A 14578-nucleotide genomic window follows, 5' to 3' on the forward strand; every position below is an offset into this window, starting at 1 on the left:
ATATTTTCCAAAATATTTGTGTAAAAGTTACAATTTTTTACTTTTCTGATTCTTCTCGTCTACTCACCCATATCACATAAAAGTTTGGCGTAAAACTAATAAATGCAATTTTTTTTTTGAATAAAGACAAATTTAAAAAATTATTCTATATAAGTTAATTACTAGTGTCAAGAGTTGCACAGAGCACGACCACTCTTGACACTGTAGGTAGAACTGTGGAAGTGCTGCTACCCACACAGAATAACACAGATTCTGTGTACGGATCAAGGTGTGAACATTGCCGGCCTTGACATTATGGAGGCGTAAAGCGAATTTAAAAAATGGGGCCCCGAGTATTTGAAAAAGGAAAATTATAAAATCACGATAGTAGGTGTGTGAATGTGTATTAAAAGATGTAAAAAGTGCATAGAAATACGTGTTTTTCTTGTCTTTTAGTTTGTTTATCGTCAGCCTAGTGGGCTGACAATAGCAAGATCGTTTGAAAAAAACTAATATAGGTAGCTAATATAAAATAAAAAGATAAGCTAAAATAAGCCTTAATTCAAAAAATAAAACGTGCATTCAAAAAAATGTTTTTACAGGTAATGAACGGCTAAGATCCATTTGAATTCCTAAAAAGGCCTTAATCCAAGAAATGAAACGGGAATTCAACTAGTAAAATATTTAAAGAAAAATGGAAAAATATACCAACAAAAATATAGGGTGAACACACACCTGCAACTGAAAGTAATCACTTTCTATCCTTGTTCCTCTCTCCGAGAGAGAGAGAGAGAAGCAGCCATGGCTACTCGAATACAGTTGTCGATACAAAACAGCCTCTGGTTGTTATCATCTCCTCTACACCCCATCAATACCAAAGGACTCCACAATCTCAAGAATCGTCTCTGCTTTCGTTCCAATCTAATCTCATCTTCTTCGTCCCGAAGAGCTCTCTGCTGTACCTGCACGAGCAGTCATCTCCCAACCACGGAGCCTTACGTCATCACAACTCCGCTTTATTACGTGAATGCCCCTCCCCACATGGGCAGCGCCTACACCACCATCGCCGCCGACGCCATTGCCCGTTTTCAGGTCACTTTGTTGTTCTCTTTTTGATTCTCGTTGAATTCATTCTTATTCTTAGTTTGCCTAGGGCTTAAAGAATTTAGTGCTTTTATCTGGTACTCCCTGCTTGGTAGCCGAGAAAGAAAAAAAGACGAGTAGATATTTGGCAAAACATAGTAAAGGTCTTTCTTTTTTAATGACTCAACCTGGCCAACTTACGCGCACCTCAACTCATCTGTGGGATTCACTCCCACCGTCCACTAGCTGAGAGTCCGAATAAAAGCTGAAAAGTCTTGTATGGACCGGCCCCATAAGAGATGACAGCACTTGGGAGGATTCGAATGTGAGACCTTGGTAGAGAGCAAACCCAAGTCCCAAGCTAACCTTGGGGTTAAAAGAGAGTGAAGTGAACACAAACTTATTTGGTCTCTTTTTGATTGTTGTTGAATTCATTCTTAATTTGGCTCGGGGTTAACAAATTTAGGGCTTTTATCTGGTACTCCCTTTTTGGTAGCCGAGAAAAAAAGAAGACATGAGTTGATATTTATCAAAAGACAGTAACGGTCTTTATTTTTTTAATGACTCAAGTTGTCCGGGCCAACTTACGTACAACTCGACTCATCCCTTGGATTCACTCCCACCGTCCACTAGCTGAGAGTCCTAATAAAAAGTATTGTATGGACCGGCCCCATAAGAGGTGACATGCAGCACTTGGGAGGTTTCGAACATGAGACCTTGGTAGAGAGCAAACCTAAGTCCTAAGCCTTGACCGTCAGGCTAACCCTTGGGGTTAAAAGAGAGTAAAGTTATGAACGTCACGTGTTAGGTTTGATTAGTTCCCGGCTTCCCGCAAATATGCCAAATTGTTGTGCTAGAAAATTATGATTACTCTGGGTGTGAGAGGGGTTTTGTTTTCAGAGTCAGTTTTCTTGAACATTTCGTAAGAACATTAGAGTTGTAACTTCTGTTGATATTTTCCTGCCTTTATCAGGTGCCAAAAAAGCATCAGTGTTTGCTTTTCATTTTCAGAATCAGTTATGTAGAATTTTTCTTAGAAACATTATTGGAGGATGGTTTTCGAAACTTGTTTGCTGAGAATTGTTTGGAGAAGAACCTCTCTTTTTTTGGGTCATAAACTTTGCTGTCTACATGATACTTGGTGAATTCCCTAACTTTTGTGCTATGACCTTCAGATTTCTATGGAGTTTGGATTATTTATCATACAGCCGTAGGTCCTGAATATGTGGACCAAGACAAATTAAGTTCTTGTGTTAGGGGTTAATAGAAATGTTTGACAAGGGCAGTGACATGGAAGGGCTTATTCTTATTGCTATGTAATTATTGCAGAGGCTGTTAGGAAAGAAAGTAATATTCATAACAGGCACAGATGAGCATGGGGAGAAGATTGCTACTGCTGCAGCTGCCTGTGGTTCCAGCCCAAATGAACACTGTGATGTCATTTCTCAAGCTTACAAGGCACTATGGGAAGATGTATATCTCCAGGCTTAAGGAATATATTAACATCAAACTTATTTGCTTCTTTGTTGAGATATTATTGTAACACTACCTCTCTTTTTTTCCCCTTTACACACTTTGTCGTTTGTAGTTGGACATAGCTTATGACAAGTTCATTCGGACAACTAATCCCAGACACGAAGCTATTGTGAAGGAGTTTTATTCGAGGGTTTTGGCCAATGGTGACATTTACCGTGCGGATTACGATGGACTTTATTGTGTCAACTGCGAGGAGTACAAGGTGGTAATTTGCTTCGCAAAAAGATAATGAATGGTGCTATGATCTTTTTCTGTTTTTTTTTTTCCTTTTCAAGTTATTGTTCACGGCATTGTAGCATTCTTTTAAGTCTAATTTCCCTGCTACTCATTACATTCGTATTACAATTACTTGTTCATGGCATTTAGGATATGAATGACTCTTAGTTTGTTGCTAGCTATCTAGCTTGCACCCAGATAATTATTTGTGTGTTTTAGTGTTTAAGTTGCTTTTAATTACAGTAGTTTGCATTTATAACGCTATCTCTTGCTCTGTAAACTCTGCAGGATGAGAAAGAACTGCTGGATAGCAACTGTTGTCCTATTCACCTAAAGCCATGTATGGCGAGGAAAGAGGACAATTATTTTTTTGCCCTTTCAAAGTATCAAAAGAAGTTGGAAGAGACTTTAGAACAAAATCCAGATTTTGTACAACCTTCTTCTCGTTTAAATGAGGTGAGAAGAAGAATATTTGCATCTTTGTTTTTTTAAATTTCCCTATTTTGAACTTTTTATCAGGTAATGCTGCTGTTTTATACATTTTTATGCAGAAAATCTGAAGATATCTGTCTCTTTATTGCATCATTTAATAAGAACTCAATGACCATCCGTTTACAGTTAGCTACAAGATTGATTTAGCAGCTTCAGCTTCTTGCTAGATACTATAATTTATGACATACACCTTTTTCAGGTGCAAGGTTGGGTCAAAAGTGGCCTGAGAGATTTTTCTATCTCCCGAGCATCAGTGGATTGGGGAATCAGGGTTCCTAACGAGGATAAGCAAACCATTTATGTTTGGTTTGATGCTTTACTCGGGTAAAGTTTTTCTTCTTTTAGAACTTCAGAATCAGTTAGTGCTGTAAGCAAGAGAGACTTCCAGTTAGTGTAGGTATTCGGTCACATCTAAACTCAGACAGGCTTGCACCAATGACTTGACTCTGTGTTGTCATCTGGCATTTGTTGATCTCTCTCTCTCTCTCACACACACACACACACACGCATACATGGAAGGGCACGCGCACACAATTTTTTCTTGCACTTTTTATTTTATTTTAATAACTGAGTGGTAATGTTTGTTTTTGCAGTCTTTGTCGTTCAATGTTAATATGATTGATACAAAATTCTGTGGTCTGCATCACAGGATATAACAATTGATAACTATGTTTTCTGAAGTGTGAGGATATAACCATGTAAAATGGTGTAAATTCAAATAACTATCCAGTCAATCACAGATTGTTTATAGCTGTTGTATTGAACTCTGTTTCTTTGTTAAGCAGATATATATCTGCACTCATGGAGGAGAAGGGCCAAGCTACTTTACAAACTGCAGTTTCTTCAGGTTGGCCTGCTTCATTACACCTGATTGGGAAGGTATGAGATTTCACTTACTTGCATCCGGATAGGATGTTGGTATCACTTGATCCTTTAAATCAACAAACACACTTATTGTGAATCAGTGACTTATGCATCATCCAAGCTTAACCATGTTTCATTCCTTTCAAATCTGATGCAATGGGTTCACAACATCACTACAACTTAGTTAATTAGTTCTTGAAAATCCTATGTAAAAAAAAAAAAACAGCTGGCGATGCTAATGCAGTTGATTGTCATTTTATGAAAACTTGAACTGGAGTGAAATTTGATGGGTTTCATAGCATTTGTACTGTTTTCTGGTTGATGTTCGTCCCAAGTATTCATTGCTGTTTTATATGATGGAGTTTCACAACATTCTGTTAAATGGCTCAATTTCCTTTTCATAATTTTCATAGCTCTGGAGTTTTTGAAGTATGTATGTATGTATGTATTTTTTTTTTTTGAGCTCAAAGAGTTTTTAAAGTTTGTACATATATCAGCTCAAACAGTTTGTTCTTCTATGGGGGAAAACATGTCAGTTGAATTTGAATTTCAATTCTGGTTTCCATAAGGTTTGCAATTCTTGTTCCAGCAGTTAAAAGTACTGGGATATGGTTTTGTCATATATTATTCTTCCACTACTGGTGAAACCATTTACATGATTCTATACCCAACTCATGTCCCTGATGATTGAAAGAGAGACCATGTATAACAAAATAATTCTCCTCTCTTGCTTTCCTCATCTGTTTAGTTCCATTAGGTTTTTATTTTTTTTATCAATACTCTGCACTTTCTAAAGATCTTTAAATTAGTCCATATATTTCAGTTCATCTTGCCATTATTCCAACTTTTACCTATTCTATGTTTATTGAACTGAAGTATGATGTTATTCTGCAGGATATATTGCGTTTTCATGCAGTATACTGGCCAGCTATGTTAATGTCGGCTGGTCTAAGCCTTCCTAAGATTGTGTTTGGCCATGGATTCTTAACAAAGGTAACTAATGCAATTTTTCGATCTCGTTTATTTATGTAGTGCTATAAGCAAGAGACTTGCACAGTGGGTACTAACTTTTTTAAGCTATCTGGCCTATAACTAAATGGTAAGTCTTCCTAAGATTGCTTTAAGTTGTGAAAGGCTCACCAAAAAATATTTCTCTTCAACTTTTCAGTGAACAATAGAGATATGAGCATGAATCCTTTCATTATTATTTTTATCTCATATGCCTATTTCATTTCATTTCATTTCATGCAGCAATGCTTTTTATTTTCAAATTTTAGGATGGCATGAAGATGGGAAAGTCGCTAGGGAATACTCTAGAACCAAATGATTTGGTGCAAAGGTTTGGGTCTGATGGTGTCAGGTACTTCTTCCTTAGGGAGGTGGAATTTGGTGATGATGGAGACTACTCAGAGGACCGTTTCATCAATATTGTCAATGCACATCTTGCCAATACAATAGGTACTTCTACCTTTAGCGTCCACAATAGAAGTTAGATATTGCCATTTCATTTAGGGTCAATTCTGAACTGAAGTAGGGGGATGCATAAGTTTTACTTTTATAAGCAGGAAATCTCCTTAACCGTACGCTGGGGCTTTTGAAAAAGAATTGCCAATCAACATTGGTTGTTGATTCAACTATCGCAGCTGAAGGAAATGCATTCAAGGACACTGTGGAGAAGCTGGTAAATTTTGCTTGAAATATTTTGTTTAGCTTTTGTACAAGTACATTGACTTCATACTTCTAATCCGGGCAGTTGTATATATTCTTTCAAGTAGAAAATTTCACCGAGGACATTCATGCAATCATAGACAGATGAGAGACCCATCACCCGAGCTTCCCTGACACCGGTAGCTGTTTTATTTCAATTCCAGGGCAAGCTGCGTGGGTTGTTTTCCACAAAATACAATAACCATAATATAGGGAAATGGTTGTTGCGATCCACTTTCTTATAAATGCACTCCAGAGTTCGTCTTTTAGTGCTTAAAATTACACACATGACACGACACTGTTGTTCAGAGAGGGTAAATTTTTGGAGCACACTAGAAGACAAATTTTGGAGTGCAATTATAAAACGGTGAAGTGCAAAAATTGTTTCCCATTACCATTCCTCTGATCTGGTAATTAACTTACAGTGTGAAACTGAATTCCATGTGATTGCTGGATGCCCTGGTTCATTGTCCCTGACTTTCAAAGCAAAAGGTGACGCCCAACAGCTAAATGCCTCGCATTCATCCTATTTCCATCTCCAGAGAGATGGTATCTGGATTGTACTGTATGATTGCCTAATTTAGTGATCTCCATTTTTTTGCTCATCATACTTAGAGCTAGAGATGGGTATGGCAAAAAGTTATTGCCCAAACGTGGGTTTGAGTCGCAGGAATTAAGGATCATTCCTGCATTTGACAGCTTGAACCTTTCCTTTTCACTTTTCCCAGTTGATTACAACTTGTCACTCTCTTTTTGTAGGTTGAGAAAGCTCGTTTTCAATATGAAAATCTCTCGCTATCATCAGCATGTGAGGCGGTGCTAGAGATTGGTAATGCTGGGAACTTGTACATCGACGAACATGCCCCTTGGTCTCTTTTTAAGGAAGGCGGTGCTGCTTCTGAAGCTGCTGCAAAGGTCTCTCTTTCTTCCCGCTTCTATGATTTCTTGCAAGCAATTTGCCACAACTGAAATGCAAAGACTATCTGTGTACCCTAAATTGATTGCCAGCTGTTGCTATTGGAGGTCTTATACGTGGGTTTGGAACAGGACCTTGTCATCATATTGGAGGCAATGAGGATTATAGCGGTTGCTTTAAGCGCTATTACACCGAGCTTATGCAAGAGAATATATACCCAGCTTGGCTACTCGGAGGATCAGTTCAATGCTGCTACCTGGGTCTCTCTCTCTCTCTCTCTCTCTCTCTCTCTCTCTCTCTCTCTCTCTCGCGCGCGTATAACTTATAGTTCTTCCCTTTTCGATCGTCAACATCTTTTCCTACCAGAATTTTAAATGACTTCTTGCTAATTTCAGGATGACACAAAATGGGGTGGGCTGAAGGGCGGTCAGATCATGGCTCAACCGAAGCCTGTCTTTGCAAGGATTGAAATCCAAATGGAAGGGGAAGATGAGGGTGAATTGAAAAAGAAAGCCAGTAAAAAGAAGGAAAGGATACCTCAACCTCAAACTCAGTCTCTGGCAGAGGCTTAGCAATTTTGGTTTTAGGACCTGTTTTGTTCTTCTTGCTTATTTGCTTCTTTTTTTTGTCCAACTTGATTACAGATTCCTACCATTTTCACAAATTCTTCTATAGCTGATCCCTGTTGCTTGTAACCACATTAGTTCACTACCTTCACAACTAATTTCATGTCAATTATTAACTTTATAAGAAATAAAAGTTTCTCCACTCCATTGCCTTATTTTGTTTACATTTTTCCTTTTCTCCATAAATCTTTTAAGAAATCATCGTCCAAACAGATGTATATTAGAATCCCCTACTTACGTCAGTGACGATAACTCGAAAAGGAGGAAACTTTTGACCTGGAATTTGACTCTCATTTGCTTACTATCGATTCTTATGTCGGGTCAGTTTGTATTGGGCTTTGTTTTGACTTTGATTTGCCCCTCTTAGTGAACGGCGAGATTAGCTCCCGGATTCCACTGAGCGAGCACCAGATACTGAGTAGTAGAAAAAATTCATAACTGGAAAAAGAGAGTTCATATCGTGCCGAAAGACAACGAGAAGCTTCTTTGTGATATGTGAACCAGAGAAATGAAAATTATTGACTCGAGCAAGTGAAGAGGAATTTTTCTTCCGTATATTAATCAAACAAAGGTCATATTTCTTATCAAAATCACGAGGAGTTGATGCACAATTTATTGCATAAGATGACATCTTAGAAGGAAAGAAAAGGAGAAAAAACAAGAAGGCACAAAAAAAGCCCATGCTCAAGCTCAACTGGGAAATTTCATAGTCCTGGGGACTGATGCTGTGGACAATTGCCAAGTTCAGACCTTTTTAGGGACAGCGAGCCGCTGGCGGAAATCTTCCTCCATGAGGGGAACGCCATCCCGCAACTTGACCTTTGGTTCCCAACCCAACAATTCCTTTGCCTTTGTGATGTCTGGCTTCCTTTGGCGGGGATCATCCGGCGTATTTTCTACACTTATGATCTTCACATTAGGATTGATGAGCTGCAAAATAACGAGTCCTCTTATAATTAGTTTCCTTCTGTACGTAAATAGAATATCTAAACACGACCTGGATCAATACAATTCCTGAATTTCAAGAAAAAATATATATACAATTCTTGGGTTTTTCGAGGAAGGGGAAACGGATTTCGCACTTTATTTCCACTGGTCCTAAACTAAATGACAGATTTATATTTCTTTTTAAGCAAATGATTCTCTCTCTCTCTCTCTCTCTCTCTCTCTCTCTCTCTCTCTCTCTCTCTCTCTCTCTCCTGATCTAACAAAACAAGAGAAAAGAAATTAGTTTCTCAACTTCACTTTCTTTTCTTATCTTTCTCCCTCCACAAATTCAAGATCCAAAGAGACAGAAAAGAACATGAATGTCTTGAGAGACTAGCTTTTCCGTTAATACAGTATTTACTTCACGGTGATGATTTTTGTTCAAACAAAGAAATGAGTGGGTTCGTGGTCAAACGAAGTTCAGAACTAACCTCCTTCACAGTCTCAGCGAGTTCCACCATTGTAAATTCACCTAAAACAACAGTTTAACTTTCAGCATGGAGAGATTGCTAAGCAACATGTTCTTTAAGCACCAATCGAGTCATGAAGTAACCTGGATTTCCAATATTGATTGGCCCGGTATTATCGCCTTCCATAAGCTGAATGAGGCCATCAACCTTCAAGTTACAACGGAATACAACAAATTTGAGATGCAACTTTAGTCAACTTAAAATGATGGGAGACCTATATACTCTAGTCTTGCATACCATATCAGATACGTAGCAAAAGCTCCGAGTTTGGGTCCCCGGCAATTGAACAGTCAAAGACTCACCCCTGCATAAAAATATTTCTTGAGTTCAACAAAATTTGAACCTCTGCATGGGTAATAAAAATATTTTTTAAGGGTAGACCACAGCAGTTTCGTTGATAAAGGAAAAACAGAAAGGCTACAAAAACAATAAGGGCATAGCTATCATGTATTTGGGCAAAGTAAAAAATATTTTGAAAACCATTTCCCACTTGAACCAAATTTTTAACAAGTTGAGGGAACCTGCTAGCTCGGCCACTTGAAGAAGGTTAAGATCGCACATGTGAAAAAGAGACTGGAGGAAGGAGTTGTTACCGAATTGCTTGAGCTATGAAATTGCTGACCACACGCCCATCATCGATATTCATGCGGGGTCCATAAGTATTGAAAATCCTAGCAATCCTTATTTCTGCGCCAAGTTCACCATTTTTCAGATAATCAATAGAATAAAGTTACCCAAGATCTAATTGAGAGAGAGAGAGAGAGAGAGAGAGAGCACATTACCTATTCCATGCTGCCTATGGTAATCAAACATCAAAGTCTCAGCCACTCGTTTTCCCTCGTCATAACAACTCCTAACACCTGCATATGCATCAGACAATGCTATTATCTATGCAGCAATGCAAATTCTAATATTAATTCGCTACTGCATGGTGACCAAATTAAAAACTGACCACAGTACATTTAACCCCCAAAATTGGTATACTTTAGGAAACACAGTTTTGTGTAACTTCAAGCATAGATCCATGTCTCTATGACTAAGTTAAGAACTGTTTGTCGGCAGAATGATCAACTTACAATAATTTTACCAACTTCCAAATGTCCTCACAGTAATGAAAACTGGAGAACATCCAATTGGAAGTAATTATGCACAATCAATACTTTGGTATCACAAATAAAAATACCTATGGGGTTAACATTGCCCCAGTAGCTCTCTTCCTGGGGATGCACAAGAGGATCTCCATAAACCTCAGAAGTTGATGTAAGTAAAATCCTGTTAAGCCATCGTAATACCATTAATTAGCAAACAAGAATAAATTGGTAGTTGGAAAACAAAGTGATGCAAAAGCATTTTCCAACCTTGCTCCAACTCGCTTGGCGAGTCCCAACATGTTCAGTGTCCCCATCACGTTTGTCTTAATTGTCTGTCAAGTATTTGAACAAGTCAACTATCAACAATTCGTTATGCATGTTCAAGTTAATGACACTTTTGGCAAGTCAGAGAAGATAACCCTTAAGTATACGTGGATGCTTCAAAAGCATTTTTTAATGACGGGGAACCTATCCAATATAGGCCAGACTGTCTTCAAAAGCAATTTTTCCTGTTACCATCTTCATGAATGGAAGAAAGAGCAAAAGAGGGCTACAATTCAATAGAGGACATTGTCGAATGTTATTTCATAACGTCCATCAGGGGAAGATTCTCCGACTTCAGACATTCACTACAAAAACATGTTATTAATGCAGTATTTCCTCTCAGTAGCATACCTTTACCGGATTGTACTTGTAAAAAATTGGAGAGGCAGGACAAGCAAGATGATAAATCTGATCAACCTCAACTAACAATGGCTCAGTCACATCTGCAACAAAATCAACACAAGAAAATGCCATAAGAACCACAACGAAACAAATAAAGACACATAATAAACAGGGAAAGAGGACTGAAGTTTATGGGGAATATTATGCAAAGGAAACATTACAAATTCAGATCATTAGAATGTTCGGCGTATTATATTGAACTTTGACTAGCTTGTGGAACTTTACATATCCAAATTTTGATCAAGGCCGGTCTGTTGTATATTCGTAATAAAAAGCTGATTACTGTGTAGCTTAAATTGCATTGCTTCTCTTTTATACCACTTGTCAACCAGATTGAAGGCCTGGATGGATGTGGAAAGTAGCACAATTTTTAGAAAACCTCAACCTTAAGGTAGTGTGTCCTATGACAATTGACAAGTAACACAGTACGTTACCAATCTTCACTTCAAAATCCCCACCAATCACATGAGAAATACAAGTATAGGAGAACAGAACATTAATTAGCTGAGATATTCATCACGAAGCATATTCAGAAGTCTTGGTGCACATTTCAAAATTGACTAGTTAAAAGAGAAAAGCATACCATGACGAATAAGCTCAAATCTCGGATGACCAATCCATTGCTTTAGGTTGTCTTTTGAGCCAGTGAAGTAGTTATCCACGACAATCACCTGATCCACTAAAACACGTGAAGCCGTGCAAAACACATGCAAATACATGGAGGCTTTCATTTAATCTACGCACAAAAGCGTATCTAGGGACCCCCCTTTGCTGCTCAACTCACAAGTATTGCTTGAAAATGTATTGCCAAAGGCACATACCTCATTCTTCTCATTCTGCATCAATCTGTCCACCAAGTGTGAGCCAATGAACCCGGCTCCTCCAGTAACCAAAATTCTCATGTTGGCCTGCAATCAACCAATTAGAAACTTGAAATCAAACGAAGAGTTCTACATTGATAGACTTTACTGAAAATATATCCATCAATAAGTCTCAAGGGGACACAGGAAATCTCCACTCAAAACACATGATCTCCAAGTCTGATGGAAACAATAGACTGGTGGAAGTTTAACACAAAAGGATCTCTAGGGTCCAGATCAAATAACTTCAACATGGATGCGGCGGAATTAATATCAATATATGAGTTCACTAATCGAGTATATCCCAACATTAAGAAGTAGCACCACGTTGGATAGTGAAAAATGAATGAAGCCCCCTCCACCCCTCCCTTTTTCCTCTCCCACCCCCTCCGCCTTCAACTCCCCACCTCTATCCTTCTTCACTCTTCGGCGTTGAGGGAGTCAGATCCAGCGTCCTAGGCGTCAACTCCGGCGAAGATGTTCAGCTCCGGCGACTTTGGAGTTGGTTCAGATGACAAAGCGACAGATCTATCTATGATGACTTCAGACGGCGAAGACCAAATAACGAGGGTGGTTTCCTTTTAGTTGTTGTTTTGTTTTTTCTCCCCCCTTTGCACCTCTATGGGTTGTGTTCCTTCGAGAACTTGGTAGATTTCATTTGTGGTCATTCTCATGGGTTTAGGCTACCCTTTTGTTGGTGTCTCTACTGCCTGTATCTTGACTGGCTCTATCCACGAATTTTACTTAGGATCTACTTTGCATTATGTGCTAACTGAGCTGGAGCTCGAGTCTAGGTTTAGGTAGGTGTAGCTTCGATCTATTTCTGTAATGAAATCTCTATGTTAGTTGTAATGGCTTTTTCGAATTAAGTTCCCGATGATCAAAAAAATCAAAAACAAAAACAAAGAGGAGATGAGAAATGGTGACAAAGGATGACAAATGAAGAAAAAAGATAAATCCTTCTTGGTCTCTTTTATTTGGAGATTTGGTGAGAACCATAATCCTTTCTTCTCTCCCCTTTTCTCACAATCCGAAAGGCCCGTAAGAAAATGCCCGATCACCCATAGTAAAAATTCCTTTCAAAACCATTTTTTCCAAACTTTTCCTCTCTTTCCCTATTTCATTACCTCCGTATGAGTACACTAGTAGAGCACTAGCAAAGTGACTGAACAAACAATGAATGTTAATAACATGAGATCACAAGCTAAATACACTGAATTCCCACATAACCAACGACACCAAACGTTACCTGAAAAAACTTGGAATTTCGCAATGGAGAAGGGCTCGGAGGGGATTTTGTGGTTTGCCCATTTGAAGCCATTGCTGATATTCCTTCTTGGAATTGAAAACCTGAAATTTCAGAGATGCAAAAATAGGAAAACAAAAGAGAAACAAACCACACATCAAACAAGTAACTGCAAACCACACCAAATTTGAGCAAAATAAACCCATAAACTACAAATCAAGAATCACATTCAATACCCAAACAACACAACGATCACAAAGAGAAAGAAAGAAAGAAAAACAAACACTTTTTGTGTGATAAAACATCAAAACCAAGTTCAAATCACCTGATTGCTTGAAATTCTAACACAAACCAAGATTTTGCTTTGGTAGATGCATAAAGATTGGAGATTTATATATACAGGAAAAAAAAAGAGAACAGTGAGAAGAAAATGCATGTAATTGAACCACCAAACAAGACCAACCAGAGAGAGAGGTAGAGACTTGAAAAACACGAAAAGTAGACAGTCTAACAAAGCTTGAATGCAACGACAGCAGACCCAAAAAAAACGACAGCAGACCCACTAACAGTTTTCAGATCTACTTCTGATTCACCCAGTTGAGGAGCTAGCTTAATAATCACAGTAATTGACTTTAATTAAGCGGTAATTAATTACCTCGGATTTAGGCCGAGGAATTGCAAGATTTGTTAATGGTTTGACTTAGGGGAGGTTTATATGGGCAGAGAGATAGAGGAGATCTCTCTCTGGGAGTGTGCGTGTGTGTGTGAGAGAGAGAGAGAGAGAACAGATTTTGCGGATCCAGAAAAACTTTCCCTCCGGTTCCAACCAACTAGTGCCAAATTGCCAATCTATGTTTATAGTATATTTTAGGTTACTGATTTTGCCACTTTTTTTTTGTTAATATCATTCTCCTGCAAGTGTATTTTTTGTGCAAAAGTACACTTGTAGGGGACTGACGTTAACAAAAAATAGAGTGGCAAAATCATTTTCCATATTTTATTGGCTAAATTTCACTTACACCCGCTTAGATTTGTCTTGACCGCAGATATTTCACTCACATATGAGAAATGACTATAAACTACTCCTCTGTTTCAATGTACATTTCATTGATACCTTACCAACAACAGTTTGACCAAATACGTAATATAATTAACTAAAAACGTCGTATACGGAAAATCAACCCTTTTAATAATACAATAAGTAATAAAAAGCTCTCAATTCTAGTAAATTTTTTGGCCTAGAAATAATAAATTTATTCTTTCTAACAAAATAATAATTATTTGGAGTAGAAAAATAAGTAGTTATTATATTCTACTCTTTTTATATATAAAAAAGCTCTTCCAATGGATCAAAAAATATTTTTCCACTGTATATTATCGAAAAGGGTGAATTCTTATATGTAAGTTATTTTGACTCATTCAACGTGATAGACAATTTTCGATTGAGATTATGAGTGAAATTATAGAGAATTCACTTTTATTTTTCATACGTGAAGAGCTATTTGCCGCTAAAATCAACATCATGGGTGTCAGTGAAATTTACCCTTTATTATTTACACGATTTTTTTTTCCTCATCAATTTTCACGATTACAAAGTGAAAACAGATTACTCAAAGTAAGTAGTAAAAAATTGCGACGGGTCTGTTTTTTCTTGATATATTAATTTTCTCGTGGTTTTCCTTTTGTGTTTCGAATGTGAACTAACAGATCAACCCTTACGTTTTCCTATTATCACATTCGTATCCCTTTGCAGATATGCCCTTCAAAGTTCAAACAGCG

General features: G+C 37.8%; 2 protein-coding genes across 6 annotated transcripts; one reads left to right on the forward strand and one right to left on the reverse strand.

Moving 5' to 3' along the window:
• The first annotated feature begins 708 nt into the window (after positions 1 to 708).
• LOC131299503 (methionine--tRNA ligase, chloroplastic/mitochondrial) lies at positions 709 to 7564 on the forward strand. Its single transcript, XM_058325087.1, has 12 exons — positions 709 to 1071; positions 2392 to 2535; positions 2651 to 2800; positions 3103 to 3270; positions 3506 to 3630; positions 4092 to 4185; positions 5065 to 5163; positions 5448 to 5628; positions 5736 to 5851; positions 6637 to 6792; positions 6925 to 7053; positions 7189 to 7564. The coding sequence occupies exons 1-12, from the start codon at positions 781 to 783 to the stop codon at positions 7363 to 7365; spliced, it is 1830 nt and encodes a 609-aa protein (XP_058181070.1). The 5' UTR covers positions 709 to 780; the 3' UTR covers positions 7366 to 7564.
• Positions 7565 to 7951: 387 nt separating this feature from the next.
• On the reverse strand, positions 7952 to 13611 carry LOC131299504 (UDP-glucuronic acid decarboxylase 6-like). 5 transcript variants are annotated; one of them, XM_058325091.1, is made up of 13 exons: positions 13586 to 13611; positions 12803 to 12903; positions 11515 to 11601; positions 11277 to 11364; positions 10643 to 10734; positions 10235 to 10299; positions 10060 to 10148; positions 9659 to 9736; positions 9470 to 9563; positions 9114 to 9180; positions 8960 to 9023; positions 8838 to 8878; positions 7952 to 8349 (listed from the first exon to the last, which is right to left on the reverse strand). In XM_058325091.1, exons 2-13 carry the CDS (start codon positions 12872 to 12874, stop codon positions 8164 to 8166), a joined length of 1023 nt encoding a protein of 340 aa, XP_058181074.1. In that variant the 5' UTR covers positions 12875 to 12903; positions 13586 to 13611; the 3' UTR covers positions 7952 to 8163. The 5 variants fall into 5 exon arrangements, with proteins under 5 accessions (XP_058181074.1, XP_058181072.1, XP_058181075.1 ...); XM_058325089.1 differs by having other exon boundaries at positions 13455 to 13594; XM_058325092.1 differs by lacking the exon at positions 13586 to 13611 and adding an exon at positions 13263 to 13367.
• Between the last annotated feature and the right edge of the window lie 967 nt (positions 13612 to 14578).

The sequence above is a fragment of the Rhododendron vialii genome, chromosome 9a (assembly GCF_030253575.1).
Source record: "Rhododendron vialii isolate Sample 1 chromosome 9a, ASM3025357v1".
Taxonomy (NCBI): domain Eukaryota; kingdom Viridiplantae; phylum Streptophyta; class Magnoliopsida; order Ericales; family Ericaceae; genus Rhododendron; species Rhododendron vialii.